The sequence below is a fragment of the Lepisma saccharinum genome, chromosome 7 (assembly GCF_977018435.1).
Source record: "Lepisma saccharinum chromosome 7, izLepSacc3.1, whole genome shotgun sequence".
NCBI lineage: Eukaryota > Metazoa > Arthropoda > Insecta > Zygentoma > Lepismatidae > Lepisma > Lepisma saccharinum.
In genome coordinates this window covers 174,319-190,346 of record NC_139235.1, presented here as the reverse complement: position 1 = coordinate 190,346, position 16,028 = coordinate 174,319, and the positions used below count along the sequence as shown (strand labels likewise).

At 36.8% G+C, this 16,028-nt stretch overlaps 1 protein-coding gene across 3 annotated transcripts in view; it reads left to right on the top strand.

Annotated features, from left to right (window-relative positions):
* lace (serine palmitoyltransferase long chain base subunit) overlaps positions 1 to 14,977 on the top strand; it is a 71,357-nt gene extending 56,380 nt beyond the window's left edge. For all 3 annotated transcript variants that reach the window (XM_083124870.1, XM_083124871.1, XM_083124872.1), the window contains exons 6-12: positions 136 to 354; positions 1,677 to 1,840; positions 3,452 to 3,613; positions 6,388 to 6,514; positions 7,957 to 8,092; positions 9,825 to 9,954; positions 13,168 to 14,977. In XM_083124870.1, coding sequence (XP_082980996.1) covers positions 136 to 354; positions 1,677 to 1,840; positions 3,452 to 3,613; positions 6,388 to 6,514; positions 7,957 to 8,092; positions 9,825 to 9,954; positions 13,168 to 13,275 — 1,046 coding nt within the window. In that variant the 3' untranslated portion in view covers positions 13,276 to 14,977. The remainder of the gene's footprint in view (positions 1 to 135; positions 355 to 1,676; positions 1,841 to 3,451; positions 3,614 to 6,387; positions 6,515 to 7,956; positions 8,093 to 9,824; positions 9,955 to 13,167) is intronic.
* Positions 14,978 to 16,028: the final 1,051 nt, after the last annotated feature.

Genomic DNA, 16,028 nt, shown 5'->3' with positions numbered 1-16,028 from the left:
TGTTGGTCATAGGTGTGTGTGAAATTCTAAACTTGGAAATACTTTTCAGTCAGTCTTGTTTAATTTGTTGATGTAGATGATACATGCTTGAAATATCAACTTTTGTTATGGTTGATTGTCAAATGTTGATTACAGGAACACAGAGTATTCACCAGGAGCTGGAGAGGGTCACAGCGAGATTTATGGGAACTGAGGATGCAATTACGTTTGGCATGGGCTTTGCTACAAATGCTTTGAATCTGCCAACCCTCATATCGAAAGGATGCTTGGTGTGCAGCGACGAAAGGAACCACGCCTCCCTCATCTTAGGACTCAGATTGTCAGGAGCAACCATAAGGGTCTTCAAACACAACAGTAAGTTGTTCCTGCTTTGTTTTACACAAGTGTGGAGACTTCTCTGACAGAGAAGCGTTAGTTGTTCAACTGCCTTGAGTAAATTTCGTAATCTGGTTTGGGAAATTTTAATCTCAAAACTGCCATGTAGCTGTAGGGATACCAATAATTCAAAATTAATTTCAAATTTTGGATTTTTTAAAATTCAGTTTCTTTGTTCTATATTGTATGCTTGTTAATGCTTTATTATCCCGAGTTAACTCTGGTGCACACACATGCATGAAAAACATTCATTTTCATGAACATAATGTAAGAAAACTTATTTGTACAAAAAGTTTGTATTGTACTGCTTCTAAATATTGTATTTATGAAATGAAAATTATACAGAGTATGTTTTTAAAAGCTTACATATTGCAGTTCTTATTCTGAAATTATTAGATATTTGATATGCACAGTATGGTGAACTCTGAATCATGGAGCTACAAATAAGGGGCATTGCAATCTGGGCAGTAGTAGCGTCATTTACTACACATTCCAAGCATCAAGCTGAGTAAGATGCTGCTCCCAAGTGGACATTTATCCCGAGTTTGTACGGGATAAAAAAAATGGAAGGAGGAAATGTAGATTGGCCCGATTATTCTCAGGATAATATAAAAAGTGCATCTAGCACCTGCCAGAGTTTACTTGGGATAATAAGGCAAGCGGTTGAGCTTGTGTTCCTCTTTGTACATTGATTTAATGGATGCAACAGCCTGCAAAGTGCACTAATCTTCAGTCTGAAGAATGCTGGGTGCAATTCAAGATTTCAATTCAAAAGTCAATGGTAGGGCTGCAACAATATTTAAATTGTACATTCTACATTCTTTGAACTGTCATTGTCAACTTAATTAAATGTTGAATTTATAATATGCTTCTGCAAGAACAATTGGTTTATCATGTGCTTTATTATGAAACTTTTCGTGATCATTTGGTGAGAAGGCTTCCAAAACTCTTAACATTTTTATTCCTGCTTTATATTGTTGCCTATCTGATACATGATTGTATGTATTGAAGTAACTTGAAAATGTGGGTAGGCCACGAAGGAGAGATCAATGTGTATTTCTTTCCTGTGCTACTTTGTCCAGTGAATGTTATATTACATATTTCCTTCACTTTTTATTTTCTCTGCCATTCTGAATGTACCACCGATGCAGCATGCAGCCATGAAATTAAAATTTTTGCATTGTCCTAGGTTTTTTGTGATTAAATTGTTTTATTTAGTAAATATGTGCTGAGATGTATTCTAAGCATGCATTAATAACACAGGCGCTTAAATAGCTAATTAGCAGTGTTGTAATTTTCAGATATGAAGTCTTTAAAAAATCTACTGCACAAGGCTATTGTGTATGGCCAGCCTCGAACCCACCGTCCCTGGAAGAAGATCCTGATCGTGGTGGAAGGTGTGTTCAGCATGGAAGGCTCCATCACCCACTTGCCGGAAATCATAGAACTGAAGAAAAAGTACAAGGTAATTGCACTGAAATGGTACCACTTTTACAATACCAAATACAAGTATTTTAATTAATTCATGCACAAGGAGAAAGACCTGTCAGCAAAAACTTACGAACAAGCAAAGTCAAACCCAAGTATTCTTTCTTTGTGTTTGGTAGAACTAATATAATGAAAAAGCAAAATTGCATTTAATTAATGTTTGGGAATAAAATACGTGGTTGATAATAATTAGGCATAAGAGAGTTACTAACTTTTTCTGCAAACTTACTTGTAGAGGTTCTATTAATTTCGGTGGCCTCTGCATGGGAACGTGTTGCTTCGCTGGTGGGCTGGATTTCGGTTCCCTACATGCTACTAGGAGCCCTAGTGTAGCCAGTTTGTCTGCTGCATGCACCGAGATTAAGTTGTTGCAGTACGTCATTCAGATCATGGTGGAAGGTGCATAAGTCCATGCGTCTCTGATTTTGGTGTCAATCATTCCGTCCAATGTATGCCTAACTGAAACTTTTTGATGTATTTGTTGAACTTGAGGTGCTTTGCGTCTGGTGGTTGGCTGGGATTTTTTGCATCAGATAAGTGCTGTTCTATATGTTCCTTGATGGTTCTGATTGATCTGCCAATGTAATGCTAATTGCATGCACACTGGGCATCATATACTCCTGGGTTGTGAAAGGGTGAGAAGAAATATCGCTTGTGTTTGTTTAGAGCACCGGCTAGTTTGGTCACTGTTTGTGTGCTACTTTGATATCAAACCGTCTCAGGGTCTTGGCAAGGTGGTTAACGTATGGTTAATAGAGCCTCCACAAGTAAGTTTCGCAGAAAAAAGTTAGGGACTCTTTTATGGCTAATTATATTTATTACATTTAAGTTAAAAATACTAATGTGGTATTATAAAAGTACATTAACTGCAGGACAGACCAGTGTGTGGTTTATCGGAATTGGTAACCAGACAACTCTGCTTATTAGTTAACTTGGTGATAAATTTAAAGAACCAGCATCATGAAAGTCTACAATTGGATGTAATTTATGTAAAAATGTAATACATTTACCTTTGTTTATTAAAATTCCTCATATGGAGTTTTCTTTTTATAATGCAAAGTCATGATCATGAATTTTAGGTCCATGAAACTTCAGTCACTTTTTCATTGTTACATGACTGCTATTGATAACAATTTGCAAATTTCATTTAACAATAGAGATGGGGAAACTCATCAGTGGAAATAATAACATACATAAAATAGGATGTTGTATGCATTAGCTTTTAAAGTTGTTTTTTTTTTTTTTTGATGTTGTAATTAGCTACTGGCCGTATTGTATTACAATATTAATTTACATATATTACATGTAAACTTTCATGATACTGGTTCTTTAAATTTATAACCAGTTAAACTAATAAATCCCAAAATATTCATCACTTGAAATACACTAACGCAAGATATACTAAACAAAGGCAAATTTCGTCATTTTTTAGTAGTATTCTATTATTGCATGTTAAACTGATAGTTTTCTTTGAGTTTGGATTTGAAATGCACTAACGCAAAATATACATATGAAATACAAAATGAACAGGTTTGCACACTTGTACTTAAATTAATGGTTTCCCTCAAGCATTTGTTTTCTGTTTCAGGCATATCTGTACGTGGATGAAGCACACAGCATAGGTGCATTGGGAAGTGGTGGTCGAGGCGTTGTGGATTATTATGGATGCGACCCCAAAGACGTGGATATTTACATGGGAACTTTCACTAAAAGCTTTGGATCAGCTGGTGGTTACATTGCTGGTTCAAAGGTAATGTTCATGGCACAAGCATGATTAAAATTCAGATCTTGAATAAATTGTGTGTTACACATGAATAGAGGCACATATTTTTAGTAAATAAAAAAGCAAAATTTCGGTACAAAAACTGAGTCAATTTCGGGTTCAAAAGCAGTAAATAAAATAAAATATCAGTGTTATAGCGGTGAAAAAATTGATGAAAAGTGGTATATAAAAAGACATATTGGTTTTAAAATTGTGAATATAATCCTAAATTTGATGTAAAAACTACAATTATTCCACAGAATTAACATTTCACTTCTAATAGCACATTTATGTAGTTATCAGAGTATTAAGTTTATTTCTGTGTAAAGGAGTCCATTTTTGCTTCTCCAATATTAACAGCATAATTAATCAATTTTCCGGGAATTGCATAACTCGCAGGATAATTCCGACCTCTGAAGGTGTCGCGTCGGTGAATAAACCCTGAATTTCGTGTTTATGAGTTCATTTCGCTTTTTGCAGTTCATTTCGCATTATTTCGTGACAAAACATGGTCACAAAATGCATCTGACACCTTTCAAAAACATGAAAAATTAACACTACAATGTGTTTTTTCAAATTTTGTTTTTTCGTCAAAAACGAAATATGCTTGCCCCTACACATGAAGAAATATTTTATCCTGTATTGATTTTGGCGATACATTGTATCTGCATTCTATGTGCAAAATGAATGTTAGCAGTGATTTACCAAAATCAAAAGTGTCTTAAAATATTTCTTTGCAAGTCACCAAGGATTATTATTTTGCACAAATTCTATGCACTTATACAATAATTATAATTAATTCTCATTTTAAGGTATCTTTGAGCCATACATGGCAGAAGGTGGTAAACAGTTAGAACTAACATCAGATCACTAACTTTTTATTATGTTAATCTCTTGATGTCATTAGGTGAGGAAATAATAAAATATGTTATGTACATTTTGCATTTATGTCTAAGAAGTTGCTCCTGGCCAATGCTTGGAATATTAGTCTTGCGTGGGTGAAAGTGTGGTCCTCCAACTCAGACTAAGGAGATTTCACACTATTGTGAATTGCTACCTTTCATTCAAGCGACGTGCTACTTGAAAACAAACCTTACAAGACAAATGAATTCTTTCTCACTGGAAAGGCATACTGCATTTCACTCCAACTGGACCATTTTAATTGTAGAGTATGAGGTGAGCTTATGCACAGTGAATGTTTCTTCCCAATGGGCTGTATGTAAACTCAAGGAAAGGCCCAGTGACAGCTATCTAGAAAACATTTTCAACCGCAAACTTGAAAGCACAGTGTGTTCCGAAAGTCTTGCAACCTTAACTTCCATTGCCCATAACAAGAAAACACCAGGTTTTTGTACGTTATAAAACCTCATCCATTGAGATACTAGATTACAAAATGTATATTGACACATACTGGCAAGACATCTCAAATTTTATCTGAATGTGCTTGTAGTCACATTGAAACTGGGTAAAATCTGAAAGTTCACAGCATCTTCTGGTGATTACAAAACCAAGTAGAGCAATTCCATTGGCCTCTTTGCGAACTGAGCAGGGAAACTAATGGGAGTGCTGACAGAGCTCTGCAGATAAAATTTCCATCTACAGCCTAAGTGTGAGGCCTCGCATGCAACTCGACAGTGTTACCATCTACATTGTTGAAAGTGGAACTTGGTTCTTACAATATGAATATTATTAAGAATCTTCATTACCTGAAAAAGAAGTGGAATAAGTGTCTCATTTCTTTTCCAAATCAATCATTGTGTATTTCCCGTGCAGAAATCAGAACAATTCACTGAAAGTAACAAATTGCTTTGAGTTGCAACATAAAGCTCACTGTGATATCTGTGCAGGACCGAAAAAAGGCTTGAACCCAGGGGCTGTACCGGGTGCCACCAACATATGTCTAATTTTGTAGATACCATAAACTACATCTTCCCGAAAACTGACGTCTGCACATTATAGATTGGTTGCCTAATTGCAGTACCACCAACCAACCATATGCCACTTCTCTTTCACCACGTTGCATGTTGCCAGTCACTTTATTGAAATCTCCCTCAGTACAAAGGGGCCATAGATGATTGTTAATAAGTTCATCATCGTTCCCTGTTTCTTGCCTCTGGCTGGGTCGGCATAGAAGTCAAGCCTCTCCATTTTTTCCTGGTCTTCCACCACTACTCTCTTTCCACGGTGTTCCAAAATTTTCTTCTTCTAATACTCTCCGCTATCTGCTCTTTCCACCAACATCTTAGTCTTCCCCTTGGCCTTATTCCCACCCCTTGTGCATGGTAAGCTCTTACTGGTAGTCTTTCTGCATCCATCCTCTTCATGTGTCCGAACCACCTCATCTGTGCCTGATCTATCCTGTCCAAAAGCTTCACCACACCCACTGTCTGTTGGATCTCATTCCCTAGTCTTCCCCAATATACGCCTTAAAAATTTCATCTCCACTGCCTGCATCTTTGTTTTGTCTCTCTCTGTCATTGTCCAAGTTTCTGCTCCATACATAATTATTGGCATATAGTATGTTTTATATATTACCTTATTGTGTTTCATAGGTACATCCCTGTTTCATGTTAATCTTCGAACGCATTGATAGAGTCCACCACCCATTTGTCCTCTTCTGTTTACCTCCTCATCTATTCTTCCACTTATTGTTGTTATTCATGTAAAATATATTTCTATCTGGTCTTATATTCCCACACACATGCAGTAATATTTGAAGTTCCTTCAGCATAAAAAAGTAATGCGCTTGTGTTTTGTTACAGAAATTAATAGACCACCTCCGAATACACAGCCATGCAGCTTGTTATGCAGTGTCAATGTCCGCTCCAGTTGCTCAACAAATTATAACTTCTATGAAGATTATTATGGGAGAGGATGGCACTCTTGAAGGTTGGTTATCTATTTCTAGCTTTTTTTATTTTGTTTTATTTGGTGAGGTGAAAATGCATGGTGGTGTTTGTTTTCTCCCGTATTGGCACTGCTATTTCATATGCAAGGACTTATTTAGGGGGCGGTCCAGGGGGTCCAGACCCACTCCTCCCCCCCCCCCTCCCTCGAAAGACTTCTAAAGTACAAAAATTAAATAATGAAATATTAACACAAATAATGAAAATATACTTGTTGTTTGATCGAGGGTTATTTATTTCTGCCGAACTTATTGGAAGGCAAGGATTATATTGGGATGATACAACTTTGATTGGCAGCACGATAGAAGATTTATGCAAGATTTATTACTACTTATAATAATATACTTCAAATATTACCAGTAACTTTACTTTTCATCAACTGGATCTAACTTCCTTTTCTGGTGCTCAATAAAAATGCAATTCTTTATCTATTTGAAATTAATTTCCTTGTCATGGCAAGTGTTTTATTCTTACAAATTTTGCCAACCTTAACTCTCTGTAAGCTAAGTAATGAATATGTGCTACCTATTCATATAATAACAATATAATGTTAGTTAATTTTGAATGTTAATTAATATAATACAATTATTTTAAATTAAAATTATTATTAATAATATTATGACACACTTGTTTTAGATCGAACCCCCTCCCATCCTGAAATATATTTCTAGATAGGTGCCTGTTGATATACGTATTGATTTTAGCGATACATTGTATCTGCATCCTATGTGTAAAATGAATGTTAGCAGTGATTCACCAAAATCAAAAGTGTCGTCACCAAGAATTATTATTTTACACAAATTATATGTGGATTATGATTCTCGTTAGTACCGAACATAAAATATGAAAGATATACAGTTATTAAAAAATATATATTTTTATTATATAAATAAATAAATATGTAAGGTAAAAGTCAATTACTTACAGCAACGTGAGTCTCCTTCGTCGATATATGAACGTTTCGGGGGTTCAACTGCCCCCTTCTTCAGGTAATGGTACATGTTTATAATAAAATTTCATAGAATAAAACACATTTTAGATAAAGAAATGTAAGATTAAACAAATTCAACAAATTTTTGTATTTAACCATTTTTAGGCAGTTGTCTGAAGCCTAAAATCTCTGGTTGACATCTGTCTTTTACTAACCACACATGTTGGGACACGTTAGTGGTTTAAAGTCAAGAACTAATGGTGATTGTTTTGCAGACAAAATATTGTGAGCAAAATAGAAGAACAAAAATTAATAACAGGCAGTTTGATAATATCTTTTAGGCCTAATATTCTGTGTGTGTACGTATTGTTGCATTTTTTTTGTCTGATTTTCTTTTGTACAATTAAAGTTCTTTGAAGTTATTCACAATATCTTAGTAGTGCTCAAAAATGTGGAAGAATGTTGTTTGTTTACAAGCTTTCAACCATTTGCAGGCCAGAGGCGTGTGTTGCAGTTGGCAAGAAACAGCAGGTATTTCAGGAAAAGGCTGCAGCAGATGGGAGTCATAACATACGGCAATGAGGATTCACCAGTCGTGCCTCTGCTTGTTTACATGCATTCTAAAATAGGGTAAGGGAGCTCATTTTGTCATATCACACGAGTTTCCAATATCGTAACATCGCCATAAAACTGAGAAACTTTATCTGGCACGAAGTTCATAAACCCGATCACCAGCCGTTGCACTCGTAGGTATCTAAGGAATGCCATAGAAGATAAACAACTTTCCTGAATTAGTGGTATCGCAAACAAGTATATAAGGTGCTGACCCAGAAGGTATTATAGGGTAATGACTCTGCATAATGGAGAAAGGAGAGAGAATAAGTATTGAGTGCAATGGGCGGTGAGAGGTCTTTTACCACGAGATTGTGGCTTGGAAGCGGCAGGAGAGTTTTGGTGGAACTGTACACGCTCATGCCTAAGTGTTCGCTTTGAAGATCAGAGCTATCTGCGAAAGGCAGGTAATTGCCTCATCTAACTACCGTATTTATGCGTGTATAATGCATACCCTGGTTTTTGATGGGGAAAAGTGGCAAAAAAATTTATCTTTTGTATAATGTGCAGTATAATCCAGGCTCACAAAATTGTTGTATGTTGTAAAGCTGTTGCTATGACGATCAAGAGCTAGTGACATCATACCTATTCAATAAGTCACCTGTTGCTATGTGGACCAAGAGGAGAATATCCTCTTGAGTAAACAGTAAGTCACCAACCCATGCACCTCCCCCTCTCCCTCCACTGTGTTTAGCATCCCAAAGCTTTCACTCTTTAACCACCTTATTTATTCTGTAATAGTAGAAAGGGAGATCAAAATTACGTTATGGATTTGCAGTGCTCAGGAAGTTATTTTCTGTTATTTCTCGCCCAAAAAATACCACTGATACACGTCCCATGTGATGGGAGATGCATGCTTGAATTCTGCCTGCTCTTCTTGCGTGGCAGAACATTACATAGCAAAGTGAAAAATCGTGGAAAATGGCCTTTAAAATTTTATACGTGGTTTTGCTTATTCTCTCTTTACTTTTTCTAAAAAAAAAAAAATCCTTCAAAGTATATACTTTTTCGATGACTGATGTAACATTTATAAGAGGCCCATTCAGGACCTTCAACTAAGCAGTTAGCAGAACAAGATTTCTTTCATATATGTTATATTATTTGGCCAGTAAAACATTTTAATTATTATTTTCTTTCTCCTTATTTTCTTTCATCCAAAGTACCACAAAAATCAGAATGTTCGTTCATTTTGTGATGAGCTTATTTCAATTGCATTGCACATTACTGTCGCCATCTTGAATGGAATACTGTTGCCATATTCAGAAACTACAGAATTCAAGGTTTACAACGATAAATAACATGATAGGGTTCTTTAAACATGAAAAAAATGTTCCGTGCATAATACGCACCACAGTTTAGGCACAAAAATTTTGGAAAAAAGTGTGCATTATACATGAGTAAATACGGTATGTGTGATCCAGACTTGAAAGCATAAAGTCCAAATGGCAAGTGCTCTTTCATCATGAGGAGGAATGGTGATCGACATACGCCACCCACCGGGACGTCTAAAGATCCCTAGTTCGATCCCAGTTCTTTGGAGAACATTATGATATACTTAAAAAAGGTTATTTTTAAAGAAATATCATATTTGCAGTTTTCCAATATGCCTATATATACAATATCCTAATTGTAACTTCTGTAAATAGTCTGTAGTTTAGTGTTCCATTTTGTTGTTACTTTCATGAATAGAGTTTGCAGTTGAAACATAATTGCTCTGTTTTTGTTGTTTACGTGATATTTTGTGTTACAGGGCTGTGGTTAGAGCATTGACAGACAAAAACATAGCTGCTGTTGGGGTTGGTTTCCCAGCCACCCCTCTTATGGAAGGCAGAATTAGGTTTTGCTTGTCTGCCTCGCACACAAAGGAAATGCTGGATGAGGTAAGTTACCTTCCATCATCAAATGTAGTCCCAAAGAATAGGTATAAGAGTTCACCTACATTTGGTTCTTATAGTCTACCTCCTTGGTGGAGTGGTTAGCGTAGCACCCTACAAAGCCAAGGGTCCTAGTTTGAATCCTGGCCTGGGCATGGATGTTCTTTGCGAGTGTCCCTATATTATCACGATTAGCCAAAATTGACAGAAAAGTGACTCTAAATAAGAAAAATCAAATCAATTTTGTCCTGGGGGTAGGGGGGACAGGAAGAGCCAACAATATCAATATTTTTACAAGTTCCTATTTTGCTGTGAAAAAAATCCCCCTAACTCCTCTTTCATATAGCATTTAATGGAATTCCGTAACTGCTGCATGTAGAGAAGCTAAATACAAGTAAAGTACTGACAGGTTATATAATTTATCGCTAAAATTTAATATAATAAATTGTGAAAACAGTCATGTGTAGAGAATTTGTGAGATAGTAACAATCGTAAATCAGTTTCAGCATGTGACTGGGATTGTAGATCAAATTTTTGGCTTTACATCAACCCTACATGAAAAGTGGCAAACTAAAACTTACATTCATGATGGATGCAGTAAACATGGTTTAAAATTACCTACTTGAAGTTTCGTATTTCTGCATTACACAATTTTATGGTTGTTTCAGATTAATTTCAAAGGCTCTCTGCCTTTATTCAATAAGGTTACGGTGTCTGGAGTTGGAGATGGTGGGGGGCTGGCCTGTCTGCTGGTTGTGTTGCTCAGTGTGGTGTCGTTTCTGTTCTCCTCGTTAGTGGGGTCGAGCGGGTGCACTGAATCTTTTCTTTTTGTGGCTGGGATTTTTGTTAGGGACCGGGTGCCAAGTCCAGGTTCAGCTCTGGTTTCTATTGGTTGCACGATAGCATGGGTTTCTTTGACAGTGTTTTCTATGATAGAGCCGGATGGGTTAAGTATGGATATGGAAGAGGTGGTGTGGTTTGTAGAGTGGAGGTATTGTGAAAGGCTTGATCTTTTTTGGCATCTTTTGTGTGTTCGTCGATCCGTTCTTGCACAGTGCGGATGGTTCTGCCAATGTAACTGTTGTGGTATTGGCATGTAGCCTTGTAGACACTAGGGAATGCAAGTCTGGGTAGGTAGTATTTCTTGGAAGTTTGGGGCTGGTTGGAATTTGCATGGATGTATTGGGTGTCCGAGCCTGGTTTCCTGTACACGGAGGTGATGAATTTGTGTTGGTGCCATCGGATGCTGAGGTCGAGAAAATTGAGCTGGCCATTTTCTTCCTTTTCAACGGTGAATTTTATGTTAGGACGTATGTTGTTGAGATGGTTTAAGTCCTCTTCCTGCATGTAAATGACTAGGGTGTCATCGGCATATCTTCTGTATCTTATATGAACAAACTCTGCTTGGGTGAGTATTGATTTCTCTGCCACATGCAGTACAATGTTGGACAGGGGTGCAGAGAGGGGGTTGCCCATCCCTAGGCCTCCTGTCTGGTGAAAGAAAGTGTCTTCGAACTGGAAATAGTTGTGGGTGAGGCAGGCTTGTAGGAGGTGCAAATTCCTTCAGTTACCAATGGGGGCGTGCCATTGCTGTGGAGCCACATTCTGTCAAGTGCAAGGCTGATTGGAATGGAGTAGTGCATATCAACTACGTCTATGCTGGCTAGCTTACAGTTGTTGGCTTTGACGGAGGAGGTGACAATTTTTTTTGCTTCTAGGCTGTTCTTTAAGCAGTAGGTTAGCTTGTCATTGTGAACAGTGAATTTCTGGAGGAGCCATTTGGTTGATTGAAGCCGGCCACTATGATTCTTAGAGGAGTTCCCGGTTTATGAGTTTTGGGTATGCCGTATGCACAGGGAAGGCTGGGGTGGGTGTTGATTAATTTCTTCCTTTCACTTTCTTGGAGGAGGGCACAGTTCTCTATGGCTCGGCGGATGGCTGTGTTGTATCTGTTTGTGGGTTTTTGTAGCCTTCGGAGTTTAGTTTTTCACACATTATGTCACTGTATTGGCATTTTTCCATTATGACGTATTGGTTACCTTTGTCTGGTTGTTTTATGCACCAACATTTGTTGTCCTGTAGCAATTTTCGGAATTCCTGAGTTGTGTTCCTTAGTTTACTGTGCAATTAATTCCAGTCTTTCTGCTCAATTTTGGTAAAGAGTGAATTTAAATTGAGTGGACTCTCATAACCTCTTAATATTGGTGTGGGTGGGTGGGTGTGAATGGGAGAGGGGGGAGGGGTTAAAGGAAGCCAGAATGTGGTGCTGATTTATATCACCACCACTGTGACAGAGGTTGAGAATTTGTGTGTGACCCAGGGTTCCTACTGGTCTGGTAGAGTCTTGGAGCCATATCTTGGACTAGATTTTTTATGGAAGATATTCTGTACAAAAAACTGTAAAATTGGAGGAGGCAGCCTCCTGATTTCTAAGCATTGCCACTGAATATCTAGGTGATCATGTGATGGCAATATGTGTATTGTCTCTCTCTCTCTCGCTCGCTCGCTCTGTGTGTGTGTGTGTGTGTGTGAAGACTATTTGATATCACAATATACAGAATTGTGAAGAAGATATACAATCATGATGTATCATCTGGTTCGTATCGCCTCATGTGTCTTCTACACAATACAGTGTGATTCAACACTCACTGTTCTTTTCTTTCAGGTAAAATGACACACAATGGCATTGACATACGCTTAGTTTTAGGTAACTAATATTGACATGTGCATTCTCAACAACGGGGGTCATATTGAACATGTGCAACAACAAAACTGCTTTCTATGCTATGTATGGCGACTTTTGAATCACCCTGTAGATTGCCCAACACCATGTTTTCATTGCATTCACAGCCGATACTTGTACCTTTACCTGAAACAACAAGTCTGACAGGTGTTTAGCTTTCTGCTGATTTTCTGTTTTGCATGTCGCTGGTTCACCGTTGTGACATTTCTTACGGTGCATGACACCTGGATTACTACGTAACGGTAGTTACCCAATCTCCATGTGCGGCAGAGTTATCAGACTCTCCTTAATGTTATGCTGCACTGAGCATTCTCAGGACGTACATTTAGAAACCTAACTAGCTTCTTGTCATTTTACAAAAACTATAAATTTGAAAACTCAAACCAATAAGAACAGATTAATGTGAAAATAAACAAATGAAGCTTATACATATCAAAAATAAACAATGCGTATCACAGTGCAATCTTGTTTTCCAGGCATTGGAGAAGATCGAGGAGATAGCGGATCACTTGGGCCTCAGGTACTCCCAGAGGCCTCGCCTCAAAGAACCAATCGTCTACGGAACAGAGGATGAGTTGGAGTGACAGCGCAGGGACGCTCTCACGTATTGTGGAGTAAGAAAAAGTTGCCTTTTGCATCGGGTTGTGCACAATGTATTTGCAGCACTCGAGTTTAGTCTTAAATGTAGGAGACAAGTAAGTTCCTGTGATTCTGACGGACGTTGACTCCTTTCACTTAATGAGAGTGGATGCTCGGAAGTTTTGCCATTCAATTTGTAAATCAAGTTTACTTGTACAACCGGTAGAAGAGGACTTTTGGAGCGAGCGAAATGTTTGTTCAAGTGCTTCATGCTGCATACTGCTGCTGAGTGGAACTTAGGAGTGGATGATTTTTTTTATATATAGAATTTAAAATACACACCAAACATACAGGGAAACTGTGTAAATGTGCTGTTTTAAGTGCATTATTTATTTTTTTCTGGAAGTGGTTGGACACATGGCAGAGAACATTTTCATCACGTCGCCCTTCACCAATTAGATTTTTTCATTTTGCGGTTGCTCATATTTTTTTTTTCATTTGTAAAGAAAAGTCTGATTTTTGCATTGTCATTAGGTGGTTGTGTTTGTGTTCATAATTGTAAAAGTTTTGCACATGCAGAGTGCCTTTTTTTTTTTTTGTTTTATGTAAGCACTGTAAGAAGTGGCAATCTGATTTATTTAAGTGAATTTTAAGTGTTTTCTGTCTCTTTTGGGTGTTACCATGCTTCTCCATTGATAGAATCTGGTGAGGTAACAAACGAAGGAGGCAGGAAATCTGCAGGCGATGTTTGTTACTCAAGTGCGCCTCACAGTCAATGTCTCTACCAATATTCTACTTTTGGAGACTTTATTATATTTCTAATGAAGAAAGCGTTACCATCAATATTTCACCAGTATATTTTACTGCTTTAAATGCTTGCTGGTATTATGTCCAGTGATTTAACAGGTTTCTGCAACATTTTATTATTTTTTTTTACATTGTTACTCTACACACATACATTTAAAAAATGTGTTAATATATTTTTAAACATTTCGTAGATATATTCTATTGTAATGCGAGGTAACTGTATTCTTTTGTTTAAGGAAACCTTGCACTGCCTTGTCACATTCCATGAAGATTGTTGTGTACAAGACCAAAAACTATGAGTATATAAGTTACACCATTCAAAGTGCCTGCCGTATGAGGAGTGTTACGTGTTTAAGAATATATATATATATATATATACATATGTGTATATATCAATGAAAAGAGAATGTACTTGAGAGTATTTTGTGAAATTGTCTTTTTTACTTTTCACCTTTTGGATATTTATGCTATTGAAACCATGTGTAATTTGATACAACTATTTTTACATTTTAATTGCTGCATATAAAAGATGATACTGTGGAGAGAAAAAAATAGCTTAGTTCTCTTGTCGTACGTGACACAGTTTTACGTCCTGCTTTTTAAACAAACCAAATTTACCAAGGTGAAAAGATTAATTTTGTAGTGACATACGGAAGATTAGATGGCATGGAGACTTTACGAAGCAGGGTATGGAGCTTCGTATTGATTGCATGGCATCTAATGGATGTTACTTGTGTTGCCAGGTGGTGTCGTTAACTTCACTGATTGTATGTATGAATTGATTGAATGTGCTAAAAAAATTATAGAAGGCTTTCGCATTGTATAAAAGAACATTTTGTTAAAGAAATTATGCTAAAAATAAAACAGATCACTGTTTTCCTTTATAAAACGAGTGTTACCTTTGTTTAATACTGCAAATACCATGAACAAAACCTTTGCTGTTATACTTTGCCAGGGTGGCTACTCGCCAGGAATTCTGCATGAATTATTGGCACCGGGAATTGTGTGAATTCTGCTTGAATTTTTCTCCGTAGACTTGAAAAATTACAACTTTTATTAATCCAAATCCTATTTAATTTATACATATTTATAAATGCCCTGAGGAGAGTTTTTCAGAGTTTAGTTGTTATTTTTATCGAGGAAGGAAATGAATGCTGAAAAATAAAACTGAATTCTCTCGATCTCCATTTACTTTGTTAGTGTCCTTTGTAGAGCAATCTGACAGACGGAAGATTATTGCAAGATAAGATATCTTGAAGATGATTAGGTAGATTTGAGTTTGGAATTCTTACGCAATTAACATTTTTTTGCAGATTAGAATATACACTGTAACATTTGTAACTTGTATTTTGAGTCTGAGTATGTCAAATGGCAAATGTAAACTACGGATCTCAAAGTAAATGTTTTAAATATACCTTTCAATTAAATTGAATTAGAATTTTTGGAAACATTGGAATCACGCAGACTCTATATTGTTAGTATTTTTGAGTGCCTGTTGAGATTGAAATAGATAAAACATCAGCTTGCAACCTTAAATTTTTGGAAAATTCACCATGAAAACTGGGAATTATACTTAAATTTTTTCATGGTCCTAGAGTAGCCACCCTGCTTGCTAAATACTTAGTGTAAGTGAAATATGACTTACCTTTTTTTCCTTGTCTTGTTTCCTTGGTTTTGCTGACTTCGTTAGTACTCCTCCATGTGACCCTGTTGGGGATTTTCTGCAATGAAAATATTTTGCTTAAATTGCTTTGTTTTTGCTACATCCATAATCTGAATGACTGTCATTCTCAGAGGAACCAGCATTGTATGCAGCAAGTGGCAATGTACATAACACAAGTCACTAACACCACTGAATAGGTTGTTGCAAAATTGTGGGACAAATTCCAATTAGTTTGTGGTGTACTTCTAAAAGCTTCTGTGCATATTATTTTAATTTTTGACAGAGTTT